The sequence below is a fragment of the Sinocyclocheilus rhinocerous genome, unplaced genomic scaffold, assembly GCF_001515625.1.
Source record: "Sinocyclocheilus rhinocerous isolate Xijiao unplaced genomic scaffold, SAMN03320098_v1.1 scaffold1561, whole genome shotgun sequence".
Taxonomy (NCBI): domain Eukaryota; kingdom Metazoa; phylum Chordata; class Actinopteri; order Cypriniformes; family Cyprinidae; genus Sinocyclocheilus; species Sinocyclocheilus rhinocerous.
Genome location: NW_015652263.1, coordinates 475,781 through 491,069, shown reverse-complemented (window position 1 = coordinate 491,069; position 15,289 = coordinate 475,781). Strand labels below are relative to the sequence as shown.

The 15,289-nt window shown below is 34.3% G+C and overlaps 1 protein-coding gene across 1 annotated transcript in view; it reads left to right on the top strand.

Annotated features, from left to right (window-relative positions):
• rap1gap2a (RAP1 GTPase activating protein 2a) overlaps positions 1-15,289 on the top strand; it is a 46,760-nt gene that overhangs the window by 24,796 nt on the left and 6,675 nt on the right. The window contains exons 3-16 of the mRNA XM_016519939.1: positions 5,883-5,918; positions 8,136-8,163; positions 9,064-9,069; positions 9,644-9,870; positions 10,277-10,380; positions 10,489-10,567; positions 11,566-11,619; positions 11,954-12,037; positions 12,130-12,230; positions 12,464-12,593; positions 13,457-13,612; positions 13,699-13,770; positions 13,854-13,940; positions 14,130-14,270. Of these exons, the coding sequence (XP_016375425.1) occupies positions 5,883-5,918; positions 8,136-8,163; positions 9,064-9,069; positions 9,644-9,870; positions 10,277-10,380; positions 10,489-10,567; positions 11,566-11,619; positions 11,954-12,037; positions 12,130-12,230; positions 12,464-12,593; positions 13,457-13,612; positions 13,699-13,770; positions 13,854-13,940; positions 14,130-14,270 (1,305 nt within the window). The remainder of the gene's footprint in view (positions 1-5,882; positions 5,919-8,135; positions 8,164-9,063; positions 9,070-9,643; positions 9,871-10,276; positions 10,381-10,488; positions 10,568-11,565; positions 11,620-11,953; positions 12,038-12,129; positions 12,231-12,463; positions 12,594-13,456; positions 13,613-13,698; positions 13,771-13,853; positions 13,941-14,129; positions 14,271-15,289) is intronic.

The window sequence follows — 15,289 nt, the reverse complement described above, 5'->3', positions numbered from 1 at the left end:
AAGGAGTGTCCGGCGGGCTTGCGGCAACCACATGTGACGACCCCGGGCTGGACTCCGCTTCGTTCACAGTGAAAGCCGATCCGGCAATCCACAGCGCAAAGTTGTAGCATTTCCTCAGCGACCAGCACGGATCATATCGTCCTCTTTTGGAAGACCAAACACAGTAGTTTTGCTTTCACAACGAAGCACACAGCGTCTTTACGACATGGCAGCGGCAACAACAAAACTACAGCGAGAATAAAAGTTACGCCTTCTTTCTTTGCGTGAACATTTGAGCGGCGTTATGCAAATCTTCCCACATCTGATGTAGATATGTGGGGGCGTGTTAGAACGAGGCTTTTTAGGTAGGCGTGGCTGACTCTTAACTTTTATAAAGAATATCTCTTTGGATTTGAGACTTTAGTCTTTGCAACTTTACAGATCTTCTTTATGCACCAAGAGCTTGTAACACTCCAAAGAGAAAGGAAAAATTGAAATCGCATCATATGACCCCTTTAAGGTTTTGTGGTCCAGGGTCACATATTTTATACCAAATCAGAATATTAGAATTATTTCTGAAGGATCATGTGACACTGAAGACTGGAGGAATGCTGCTGAAAATTCAGCTTTGCCATCACAGAAATAAATAACATTTTAAAATATATAAAAATATAAAATAGTAATTTTAAATTGAAATAATATTTCACAATATTGTTGTTTTTGCTGTGCATTTTTGTTAAAAAAACAAATGCAGATTTGGTGGGCGTAAGAGGCTTCTATTAAAAACAAAACAAAAAATAACACCAAACTTTTGAACAATAGTGTATATTATAAATAAAATTATATTTTGACTAGTTAGCACTGCGTATACTTAAAAAGTAGTGTAAATCTAGTATTAGTTTGCATTGCAGCAATCCTAAAATATACTTGTCATTGAAAAACTCACATAACAAGTTTCCAGTTCCCAACTTTGTCCTTAGAGTCACTTTACACATTGCAAAGAAATGTTTGCAGAACACATGTTAACTCTACACAATGTACTGTACCTCTTTTCAGGTTTAACTATTCTTGTGGGGACTTTTGGCCCAAACACTGTAGCCAAAACCTGACACAAAAACACACACTCACCCACTCAAAACACTCCCACAATGTGCAAAGACTCCATTAACACCTGTGTATACATTACATTTAGTAGGGACATATTAATGTGTATGTGTCCTTTAAGATATATAATTATGTTGTTCACACAACTGGTGGCCACTCCCAATGTAAACACAGTGTCTAAAGAAGAAAAGAGGAAAGGGAGGAAAGCAAGTGTGCGGACTTGATGAGCTCTCGTGAACTGTGGTTCAAACAGCTGTTGGTCATATACAAAGCAGAACTACAAAAGGCAGAGAGAATGGGAGAAATTAATAACTCCTAAGCACAGACACACTGGTAAGACCAGTTTTAGGGTGTGGAGCCAGTGCACACTGCCAAGTCGTCCTCTTCCTGTTTTGTAAAGTGTTTGCATAGAGGAGCACAGCTAATCAGAGGAGAGAGGTATGATCGCCTGTGTGATGGGGGGAAACACAATGTGAGAGGTATTCGACTCGCTGTGTGTTTATTGTGGGATGGGGGTATTGATGAGGCTTGTTAGTGTGTATTTGACACAGCATAGACCTCCTGCACCGCTGCAGTTCATTCATTCATTCTAGTGTGTCTGTGTCTTTATGTAATACTGTATCTGTTTATCAGCCAGTTCTGGACAGAGTCCCAGATGCACACTTTATTACCCCACTGCCTCTATATCGGTGTCTATTTCTACCTATAACTACTTGCAAATTCAAATAAACAACACTTTCAAGTGTTTTTATTAAAGAAATGGCAGCATTTTACAGTATAAGGTTCAATTTGATAACATTTGCTAATGCATTTATTATAATGAACTAACAATGAACAGCTTTTATAAAATGTTTTATTTAAGCTCAATCATCAACATTTGTGCTTAATGCTGACTACCACAAAAATTATTTCAACACGTCCCTCAAAATAAATGTTACAGTGAGGTGTTTACAATGAAAGTAAATGAGGCCAATATGTAGATAATTTGAAAGCAGATTTATAAAAGCACTTACATGAATTCTTCTGTCGGCGTCTGTGTATTATTTGAGCTGTAATGTTTTTCTTCTCATTTCAGCTGTCATTTTAGTCATTTTGTGGCTATAGCTACTATTGAAAAAGTATGTTAATATTTACATATTGCCCCATTCACTTTGCATAGAGGAGCACAGCTAATCAGAGGAGAGAGGTATGATCGCCTGTGTGATGGGGGGAAACACAATGTGAGAGGTATTCGACTCGCTGTGTGTTTATTGTGGGATGGGGGTATTGATGAGGCTTGTTAGTGTGTATTTGACACAGCATAGACCTCCTGCACCGCTGCAGTTCATTCATTCATTCTAGTGTGTCTGTGTCTTTATGTAATACTGTATCTGTTTATCAGCCAGTTCTGGACAGAGTCCCAGATGCACACTTTATTACCCCACTGCCTCTATATCGGTGTCTATTTCTACCTATAACTACTTGCAAATTCAAATAAACAACACTTTCAAGTGTTTTTATTAAAGAAATGGCAGCATTTTACAGTATAAGGTTCAATTTGATAACATTTGCTAATGCATTTATTATAATGAACTAACAATGAACAGCTTTTATAAAATGTTTTATTTAAGCTCAATCATCAACATTTGTGCTTAATGCTGACTACCACAAAAATTATTTCAACACGTCCCTCAAAATAAATGTTACAGTGAGGTGTTTACAATGAAAGTAAATGAGGCCAATATGTAGATAATTTGAAAGCAGATTTATAAAAGCACTTACATTAATTCTTCTGTCGGCGTGTGTGTATTATTTGAGCTGTAATGTTTTTCTTCTCATTTCAGCTGTCATTTTAGTCATTTTGTGGCTATACTATTGAAAAAGTATGTTAATATTTACATATTGCCCCATTCACTTCCATTTTTAAGTTTTTTTATTTATTTATTTTTGAAAATACTCAAAATTTTTGAAGTTCATTGTTAATTTATGGTCTAATGGTAACTTTTGCAACTAGAAATGCTACAATGTATTAGCATATGTAGAAATTAACTATTTACTGTGATACTTAATATTTTCACTCAGAAATTTCACAAATAATTACAAAGAAACAGCAATTCACAAATTGAATTAAATGTGAAATTTGAAGTAGGAAGATTAAAATATGGTATTTTCTTTTAAGACATACTCCAATAATATTTTATTTTTATTTACAACTGAGATATATACAGTATAAGTGCTGTCAGGCAATTAATCGTGATTAATCGCATCCAAAATAAAAGTTTTTACTTGCATAATATATGTGTGTACTGTGTATATTTATTATGTATATTACATGCACACACATGCATGTATATATTTAAGAAAAATATGTTATATGTTATATTTAATATATTTATATATAATATAAATTATATGAATATAAATATATACAAGTAAATACATGTAAATATTGTCAAAATATATACTGTATGCGTGTTTATTTATATATGCCAAATCAAATATACACAGCACACACACATATATTTTGTAAACAAAAACATTTATTTTGGATGCCATTATAATATATATATATATATATATATATATATATAGTGATTGATGGTGTCTTATCAAATATCAGGGACTTTTTATGTCTACTAGAAAATGTTTGGATGTATTGCGTGCTTCATTATAAAATGGGTGAAACTTCAAAGATCCAGAATATGGTGATAATCTTGTCTGAGACAACAGTGGGAATAACAGGTTGTGTTGGGAGATAAGCTCTGTCTCTTCATAACCTTACTATGACACTACGGCATAATTTAAGACCTATGTGAATTTTTTATCGTGTAGCTCTTATGTTTTATATTTGATTTGATGTGCTCACGCAAACTGCTTCAGGCATTGGACTGCTGACTCGTGAGTTTTGTTTGGTTGTGGGACAAAAACAAAGTCAATATCCAATATATAAGCAAAAAAGGTCAAAAGCCTTTCCAAAAATATACACATCCACTCGGATTGTTCCTTCTTTGGCCACCCGTTCCTCTTTAGCGTTAAGAAGTTACCCTCATGCGTCCTATTGATGTTGTGGTCTCAGTTCCTCAAGGTTATTTGGTCAACTATGTCTCAGCTGGGCTTTACTCTGTTGACTTTGTGAAGTGAGTTGCCCTTGGATCCATGGCAGGTTAAACATTAACCGATCTGCATTTGTTCTGTCCTACTTGCATCTGTTACACTCCGTCTGATCACAGGAATATTCTTAAACCCAGGGGGTCGGTTTTGAACAAATATCAGATGTTTTTCTGTTCTACTGCCTCTTAACTAGCAGGGGTGCTCTGTCAAGGTAAGAGACTCTGAGTTCAGTAGAAATATTGTGCAAAGAATATTTGAGAGTTGTTTTTATTGTAAGCCCTTCAGGTCTAGACTACAAATTGTGCTTTAAACCTCTATTGTATTTCTTAAATAACTAATAATTAAGCCCTAATGGTTGCACAGCCCATAAATTAAATGCAGCTGTCAAGCTTTAGTACATTTGATTTAGAGTGAGGAAGTATTATGGTTTGTTAAGTCTGCATGGAGAAAGAGGCATTTGAAGTTATTTACAATGCATTGAGCATATCTTGACCTATATTACATTCCATATTTATGAGATAGCGCTACAAATGTGCAGTGGATTGCGGACAAGTCTGTAGTTGTTGACTTGATTTTAGATACGATCAGGCTTTGCTGTGTGAGGCTGTGGGAGTTGGGTGTGTAGGCTTGAGAGTCCATTATACATGGGAACTTCTTTAGTATGCTTTAAAAAGCATCCCAGGATGCACCTCATGTTGATTAAGGGAATGTCTAGAGTGAGCAGAGAATCTATAGACAAAGGGTTGAGACCAAAATGAAATATAAGACTGAAATGTAAGATTTGTTTTGTTTTCTCATCATACTGAAGTTGCTTATAATATTTTAGCATTCTTAAAGTTTAAAGTTTAGCTTTTTAAAAGTATTTTTAAAGTGTTTTTTAGTCATTTTTCAAGTGATTTAGTTATTTAGCTTTTTTAATAACTGTAAAAAAGGTTTTTCTTAGCTTGTACTGTATATTTTGGCTTTCAATTAGGTTCCATATCGATAATTTAATTTAATTTAATTTAATTTTTAACTTTATTTTATTAATATTTTATTTTAAGTATTTTTTTAATATATATTTTTAAAGTAATTTAATAAAAAAAAAAATCTTTGGGTTTTGATTAGGGATGCTCAATAAATTGGTTCCATATCTATTATTTTATCATTATTTTATTTTTCTTACATGCATTTGAGCATGCTCATTTTACCCATTTTTACTTGTAGATTATCTTGTTAGTGCTCACTTAATGTTGATCTTTAAAACTTAATAATTTAATAATTTAATAACACTGTTAAATGTAATTTTCTAAATCTCAAAATAGATATTCACATTTTCATGCTTTGATGCTCATTTTCATCTGTAGCATTTAAAACGATGTAATGATTTTGGGATTTAGTGTTTCATTTTTTTATTTATTTAGAAAAAGTGTATAGAATTTTAATCTGCCATTTATCTGTTATCAACCATGACATGAAAATAATGATCAGATTCTTGGTATTGGTCAGAATTTTAACAACGGTACAAGTTTTGATGCCTTTAATATTATTTTACAGTATAGAAAATAGTAATGACACAACTTATCATAGTAAAAATAAGTTGTGTCATAATGTATTAATCCTCGCTTCTTTCTTGATTCTACAATTTCCTGTCAGGTAATGATAAAAAAAATGGTTTGATGTAAATATCACCACAAAACCATAAATCTCAATTTTCTTTTCTTTTCCAGTCGGCGGAGTTCTTCGACATGTTGGAAAGGATGCAGGTAAGACTCCTTCCATCATTCAGATGATCTTATAAGTGTTGTTTATTCTAAATGTCCTCCTTTAGAATAAGAGTCCTCTAATAACAGTATTCCTCCAATAACTTTGTACTTTAGCTGAAGAGAATTTTACTGTATAATAATTTGATAATCACAACATGTTTTTTTGCCCTTGAGTGCTGGCTAAGTGTTCTCTCTCCAGTGGACCAGTCCTGAATTACTCTGAATGAATAATTACACATTCCAGCTCATTTCAAACTCATTGATTTAGCCAGCACTTTTCTCTGTGGTGGGTCTTTGGGTGGGGGTTTGGTAGGAGCTCCACAGGGGCGAGAGACTGGGAACAGGACATACTGACCTGTTATATAAGAGCAGCATGATTGTGTTGTTGTCATCTTGTGTGTGTTTGTGAGAGTGTGTAGATGATGGGCAGCAGGTAGCTTAAGATCAGCTGATCAATACTATGTTGAGGCAGGATTAAAGCCCTCGGTCTTCTTGTCCAGACCTCAGTATGAGTGACAGATCGATGCAAAGGTTTGTCTGAAGGACTGATGTCTCTCTCCAATGGATCACATGTACTTGTGATGTTTTCGATCAAAGATGAAGGTGTGCCTTTGTCAGCTCCCTAGTTCTGTAGCATGCACAGTGCCCAGGGAATTGACCATTTCCTGTTTTCGGTTACACTTTATTTTAAGGTGTCATTGTTACAGTGTAATTATACATTTAAGTACTGAGTAATATTAATTAACTACGTGTACTTACTATATGGTTAGGGTTAAGATAAGGGTTTGTCTTTGGGTTACTTGCGTGTAATTATGCATAATTAATTGTTATTATAATAGTAATTACATGTAACCTGTGTAACATAGACACCTTAAAATAAAGTGTTACCAAGTTTTCTTTTTCAGTTTATAGTTACAATTCATGCCTAATATTTATGAAAGGGAAACAATCCCACAAATTTAAACTTTAAAATAAAATCTGATAAAACATATTTTTATTTTACATAATATATTTTTTTTATAATTTTATAATATATATTTTATTCGATTTTTAAATTTTTTTTTTCATTAAAACTAGAAATTAATTAGCATTTTAATATAAATGAATTTAAAATAATTTAAATATTACATAATTAAATAAATAAATAAAATACTTTTAATTACCATGTAAATGCAATTTATTTTATTAATTAATTTACATATTATATTTTTATTTTATTTGTTTAATTATCTTAATTATGCTTAAATTATCTGTTTAATTTTAGTAATGTCATTTAGAACAGTCTCTGTACTTAACAGCTAAGATAAAGAGATTAGCAATATTGTTGATAAATATCAGCTATATTTAATATCTGACATTGTATTCATGTTACAGATAATTGTCATTGGTGTCGCAATATTCAGATGTAGAGATTCACAACAAGCATTACAAATGTTTCCAAGTGAACAAGAGCTTCTTCCTTTATTTATCTCTAAGGCAACTGTTTTTTCCTGAACTGTCAGGTGGAAACTATTTTAGCATGGTAACCACAGTTTTTGACAAAATAACTTGATATTAGCCATCAGTCATAAAAATTTGTAAAAGGACAAAAATGTTCTGAAGGTTTTATTAACTGTAAACAGAGCTGCTTTATTTGGGGAGCTCATTTGAATAACAGCGTTTATTGTTTAGTTTGTCATTTATTCTTTCTCTTTTCACCCTCTTCTGCTTTCCTGGACACGGCAGATTCCCAAAACTGAGGAGACTAAGAAATACAAGGTTTGGCTGGTATTGTGAATGTGTGTGTGTGTGTGTGTGTATTGTGTCTGTAAGTGTATGTTTGTGAGTGGGCTCTTTTCTTCCCTATTAATATTCTGATAAACATCAGCCACAGTCTTGAGTTCTACAGCATCAATCAACATCAAGTACTTTTTTACATTTGGTGACGTAAAGGTCAGTGATGATGGCCTTCAGATTCTGCCAGAGAGACCAAAAGCAGAATAAAACCCTTTAAATCCAATATATGGTTATTGGAATGCAAGCAGAGAATAATCAATATGTCTTTTTTTGTTGCTGTTGCCGTTATTTTATTATAATTTTTTTATCAGTCATATTCTGGTGTAGATATTATTCCTCTATCCTGCCCTTGGGGGTTTTTATTGCAATAAACAGACTGTAATACATTTGGTTGACTTTTCGATGCTATCCTATGATCAAATGTCTTTTTCTCTCCTACAGGATGACTATATCCCTTACCCCCGGATTGCTTACAGGAAACTTTCTGCATTTTTAGATTTTCAAAAAACTTCATTCTGTATGATGTATAAGCTTGTTTCCTCATGGGGACCTAAAATGTCCCCACAAGGTCAAAATTTACTGGTATTACTATCCTTGTGGAATAAATACCAGGTACACACACACACACACACACACAATACTTCTAAACACAATAGTTCTATGTACTCTATATTAATTTGTTTGTGTATTAGCAATTTAGCACAAGAGGGTTTTCATTATGTTCCAAGTGTTTTAAGGCTGAAAGGAACAGATTGTCTCTATTTATTACACAGCTCTTTGGAATACTTGATCCTGATTGGTTAATCACTGCATGTAGATGTTTGTGTAATGATTGCTAAACTGTTGTCCCTGGCAACAAATCTCATACACTGTGCTATTTATTTTTCCATAGTTTTATAGGTAGCCATTAGCTTTCATTAATAACTTCAGCATTGCTTTTGTTAACAGGTAATAGTTATAAATGTAATGAAAGTTTGATTAAAATATTTTTCATATAGACATTTTATTTGTAATGTTACAAAAGATTTCTATTTTAAATAAATGGCATTCTTTTGAACTTTCTATTCATCAAAGCATCCCGAAAAAGATACATCAAGATATTAAGAAAAAATATTAAACAGAACAACAGTTTTCAACATTGATTATAATAAGAAGCACCAAAACTGCATATTAGAATAATTTCTAAAGGATCATGTGACACTGAAGAAGTAATGGCTGCTGAAAATTCAGCTTTGCAATCACAGGAATAAATGACATCTTATGGAGCTTCAAACATGGCCATTGTCACTCCCTCGCATACAGCCTTTCTAACACAAATCACGTCTTACAAAAGTTAAATCAGCGTATTGTTTTCTGTGAATGAATGAACAGGATGATTTTCACATCATTTTGTTGCAAAAATTCTAGTCTCCAACATCCTGTTCTCAAAAGTCTTGTGAACAAATATGCTGTATGTGTTTTATGGCCTTATTTCAGTGACTTAAAAATTTTAATTGAGTTTTTCACTAACCACGCATAAACATTGTTTTCTCAAAAACACAAATAAGTACATTCATGCTTCTTACATATTATTGTAGCCCAGTTTGTGCTGATTACAGTGTCATCAGACTTTAGCCATTAATATGTTTTTAAGATACTGAAAAAACACAAATGTCAGGGCATGTCAAAACTTCTCCAGGGCCCCAAAACCCCCTCAGACCCCAGAGGGTTAAATGCAGCCTTGGTGAGCATTTAAAAAAAAAAAAGATTTAAAAATTGTACAGACTCCCAAATTTTTGAAAAGTAGTGTGTATAAGTGTGTACAATAGTTAGATTATAGTTGCAGATCTGTGGGGCTTGTGAATGATTTAACAATAAAAATTATTATAAAGTATAATTGAAATATATAATTAAAACCAGTTATGACTTTGCTGACCATTTATGTTATTTTTTTGGCTTTGTTGTCTAGGTCCTGGAGAAGGGTGGTCCCTACCCTCAGGTCATTTTACCTCAGTTTGGTGGATATTGGATTGAGGATCCCGAGGCTCCGGTCGGGACGCCCACGTCCTCAGACAGCAGCTTCTGTGAGGAGGAGGAGGATGGTCTGAGTCCTGGTGGAGGAGGAGGAGGAGGAGGAGGCTACAGGCTGGAGTGTAACAGCATCTCACGGGCTTATCGCAAACACTTTCTGGGAAAGGTGAGGATTCTTTTGTTAATTCTGACGGTATGTTTAATTTCTATACTGTAGGTTTACAGGGCAAAAGTATCCATATTTGAAGAAATACCCATGTATGCCCAGGATATTTTAGCTTTTAGCTGAAAGTAAGTGTCCTGTCTGAGGTAATATGTCATGTGCCCGAAGCTTATTCACTCACAGTTCTTCATAACACTTGGATACGAGGTGTGATGGCGCCTCTTTGAACAAACATTTTGTACGCCACATTTTGGTATCAGTTGTGTGTCACAGAGAGCTTGACAGAGAGCCACACTTGAGTGATAAAAATGCAAATGCAGTCTACTGGAAAATGAACCTCTCCATATCGAAAAATTTGAGGAACGAACTTGTGAAATGACGCCTGTGGAAACACCTTTCTCTTTCTCAGGAGCACATGAACTATTACTGCACAGGCAGTAGTATGGGACACCTCATCATGTCTCTGCAGTATGAGGAGGCAGATGGACAGGAGTCACTCCGCATCATGCTCAGGTGCCATGTTCAGCACATATTGAAACTATATATGGTATAGTCATTGCTAGGTAGGTCTGTATTGTCATAGTAAATAGCTGAGTAATTATTTTTTATGTCATTTTCTAGGTCAAAAACAAAGACCCTTCATGAGCGAATCCCACTTGAAGGCCTCCTACATCTACCCAGCGTACCACAGATAGCCAAGGTGTGTATTGGCAAGATATGCAGCACCAGACCAAAGTCAATGCTATTAAATAGCATCAAATCAAATCAAAACTGTCTATTGGCTTAATAACAACTTTTCAATGAAACAGTCTTTAGGATCATAAGAAACGTGTGCAAAACTGTCAGTGACTTAAGAGACATTTTCTGTGACCTTAATGTCTAATAATCTAGAACATGTATAAGTTAGCTTTACACATCCAAGCAAATATTTAATTTATAGAAAATAGGAAGTGCTATATGCACAATTGTTTAAATGTTTGAGGTCAGCAAGATTTTTAAATGCTTTTGAAAGACATCTCTTATGTTCACCAAGGCTGCGTTGCATGTAATCACAAATATAGTAGAAACAGAAATGTTGTGAAATAATATGTTAAAAAATAACTGATTTCTATTGTAATATGTTTTAAAATTTAATTTATTCCTGTGATGGAAAATCTAAATTTTCACCATCATTACTTCAGTCTTCAGTGTCATGTGATACTTCAGAAATCATTTTAATATGCTGATTCGGAGCTACAGAAACATTTCTTAATATCAATATTGAAAAAAGTTAATGCTTAATTTTTTGTGGAAACTGTGGTACTTTTTTCAGGATTCTGTGATGAATATAAAGTTGAAAAGAACAGGATTTATAAAAAAAAAAAATGTTTTTGTAAATTAAAAATGCATTTATTTTAATTCAAATTTTTTGCATTGTATATATATACTGGCCCTGTGGGTTCTGTGATGAATATAAAGTTGAAAAGAACAGTATTTATTTAAAAAAAAAATTTGATGAAGGCATCTTTATAGACTACAATCACATTATGTAGGCCTGCAGTCAAACTTTTAAAGTGTATGAGGACTCAAATTCTCAAAAAAAGTCTGTCTCACAAAGTATCTCAAGACTTCAAGTACTCAGCAGACCTCTTTTGAACTTCCCTCAATCCACTCAAAGGATGCGAGATGTTCACATCAGTTATGTCCTATGTGTTTCAGCTGCTCTGCGATGATGTCACCGGTCTGAAGTTCAACCCCGTCCTCTACCCTAGGGTGAGCATTTCTGTGTTTCTCACTCCATCTGTGACTTACCTACTCCAGGCATCAGGGTGAAATTAGGGCTGGGCTTTGCTCCGTTTCACCCTAGTACCCAAGTCATCTGAATTAATATGTTCCCGTGCTCCGGGGGAGTCACAAATCCATCTGCTTTACACTGCCTGGCATGCCTGAGCCACATAGTGTGTTTGAGAGGAGCCTTGACCATCTCAAGGCTTTGCATGGTCTGTCAGGCATGGCAAACACAAACGCCTGAATTATGGAAAGGCACTGACACACATATTTACCCCTGCGGGCGCTTTCGCTCACTTTCTGTTTTCTCTCGCCCAAGGCCTCGCAAATGATCGTCAGTTTTGATGAGCACGAAGTGAACAACACTTTCAAGTTTGGAGTCATCTATCAGAAGTTTGGTCAGGTGAGAGTCAGTCTTGAGCTGTTGTCCTCATTGTACATACTTTCACTGAAGTTCTCTCTCTTTTTCCCACTGGGATTGTCTCTTCACATCAGACGACAGAGGAAAGGCTGTTCGGGAACAATGAGGAGACGCCAGCCTTTACTGAATTCCTCAGTGTTTTAGGAGACAATATTGAACTGCAGGATTTTAAAGGGTGAGAGATGGAGATTAAGCTTTGAAAACTGCTGCCAAGGTTCACCTGCGCACTCATAAAAGGCTTGTTTTAACAATAAACAATATTCAAAGAGTGCATTTGTGAATAATTTATTTCATTTAGTCATTGTGTGATTTTGACTGGAAGTCTGCTCACGGTAATCAGATTGATCTGCCTAAGCAGCACTTCTGCAGAGCTAATTTGACTGGTGTGTGTGATATTGTGCTGCTCAGGTTCAGAGGCGGTCTGGATGTGTCTCATGGGCAGACTGGATCTGAGTCTGTGTATACCACGTTCCGTCAGAGAGAAATCATGTTTCACGTTTCCACAAAACTCCCCTTTACAGAAGGAGACATTCAGCAGGTGTGTTTCCATTTTTAATGTTTAATAATTAAAATTATTTTAAAATATTATTTAACTTAAACTTTTTAAATCAAATGAATATCTATTATTTAAATATTTTGTAGTTATTTATTATTTATTGTAATTTTTTTTGTCAAGGATTTTATACACTCTTTGTATTCATATTTCACTCTAAAATCAACAAGAAAAAAATATTGTCTTCACAGTTAAGCACATGTTCCTTCCAAATCTAAATTGCTGTAATGGACAAAAAAAATCCTGACAGCAATTCTAAACACATTTTTTATTAATCAATTCTTTGATCAATTTTTATTAATCAAAGAATGAATTAAGATACTACCATTATATATTTGTTTATTTATTTATTTGTTTGTTTATTTGTGTTAACCCTAACCCAGCGGTAAAATTGTGGAGATGAAATGAAAAATAGGGAGAAATGTACAAAATCTAAATTGCTGTAATAGACATAAAATATATATCACATTTTCCTGACTGCAATTCTAAACACAGTGTTTTTTATTTATACATTTTTTGATAAATTTGTATTAATCAAAGAATTAAGTAAGATACTACCATGATTTATTTATTTATTTATATTTTGTGTTAACCCTAACCCTTTTATGGAGATAAAATGAAAATTAGGGAGAAATGTACTTAATGAAATTCACATTGCAAAAAATAAATAAATTAATAATTTATTTAATTAAATTCAATTAATTTCAAATTGAAAAATTTAAATAAAATAAAATAAACTATATTTAAATATAATCCCTGTATGTTTATCTTGACTATAAATTGTGTTGGCAAATCCATTACATTTAAAATATTTATAAATATTTTCCGCTTGTGTCATATTCTCTCAGCTCCAGAGGAAGAGACATATTGGCAATGACATTGTCGCAGCCGTCTTCCAGGAAGAGCCCACACCATTCGTTCCTGATATGATCGCATCCAACTTCCTTCATGCCTACGTGTTAGTGCAGGCAGAAAACCCCTGCACTGATCACACCACGTACAAGGTTTGTCGAACACCTCACTGAATTACTCCAGAGACCCATCAATCCCATCAATCCCACTGATCTGAGGTATCGATCGGTGTTCACAGGTGTCCGTCACAGCCAGAGAAGATGTCCCTCCGTTCGGCCCCCCTCTTCCAAACCCTGCGGTCTTTAAGAAGGTAATATAGAAGATCGCTTCCGTTAAATGTTGAAGGAGATGATGACTTGTATCATAAGATGATGGAGATCAACTCTTTCCCAGGGTCCCGAGTTCCGGGAATTTCTCCTGACAAAATTGATCAACGCAGAAAATGCATGCTGCAAGTCAGACAAGTTTGCCAAGCTAGAGGTGAGAAAAAAATCCAGAGATCCACGATTCACTATAAACAATTAATTTGGAGGAATAATCCCCCAAAATATGAATATTCTATCATTATTTACTAATGAGTTTTCATTTTGGAGTGAACCATTGCTTTAATTAGCCTATCTGCATTATCATCTGTCGTTCTGTGTGTGTGTGTGTGTGTGTGTGTGACAGGAGAGGACACGGGCAGCACTGTTAGATAACCTTCACGATGAACTGCACAGACAGACACTGGCCACAGTAGGACTGGGATCAACTACAGATGAAGAAAAGCTAGAAAATGGAGGTCATGGAGGGCTGCTGGAGTCTTTTAAGGTGAGATGTCCTGTCCTTGACCACTTAAAAACCCAGAGAACTAAAGATTTTACTGAATGATGTTGCTCTCTGCATTTCTTCTATTCAGTGAAGTATTCTCAATTGATATTTATAACTTGATAAAAAGTGTCAGCAAAGATAATAATATTACAAAAGCTTTCTATTTCAAATAAATGCTGTTCTTTTGTATTCCTCAAAGAATCTTGAAAAAATGTATCACCAAAATATTAAGCAGCATAACTGTTTTCAACTCTGGTAATAATAAGAAATGTTTCTTGATTAGCAAATCAGCATATTAGAATGATTTCTGAAGGATCATGTGACCCTGAAGACTGAAGACTAATTCAGCTTTGCCATCACAGGAATAAAATACATTTAAAAATATTTTAGAACAGAACACATTTATTTTAAATTGTAATAATATTTCACAAAATTACTCATTTGACAGGTTTTCAAATAAATGCAGCCCTGTTGAGCATAAGAGACTTAAACCCAAAACTTTTCCTGTTTACTTGTCTGTCTGTCTGTGTGCATATGATTCTGTTTGTCTGAATATGCTCTGGACTAAGTTCTAAGAAGGCCTGTGTGTGTGTTAGTGACAAATATGCATGGTTTTGCTGTGTGTGGGTGTTTTCAGGCAGGGTGGAGGTGTGTGAGGGGTGGTTTGCAGACACACACATACACTGCAGTGCTGATCTGTGTAGCAGCTGTGACTGTGTATCATTACCAAGCCGAACTGATGCAGATGACCAGTGCACATTAAACAATACATTAAACATGCATACAACAACACAAGACTCCCAGATTATTTCGTAGATTGTTTGTACTTTTTTAAAGGGTAACATTTCATATTGAAGAAATGATTATATTATATTATAAAATTTATATTTTAAATGTTTTTAAGTGGCAAAGTTTGTAAATTTACAAGCAAAAAATATAAATGTGACAAAAAATAAATATAGAGTAGAATAGAATAGTGTTTTCTAACCTTTGTTTGACCTTTGGCTTGAGTATAAAGC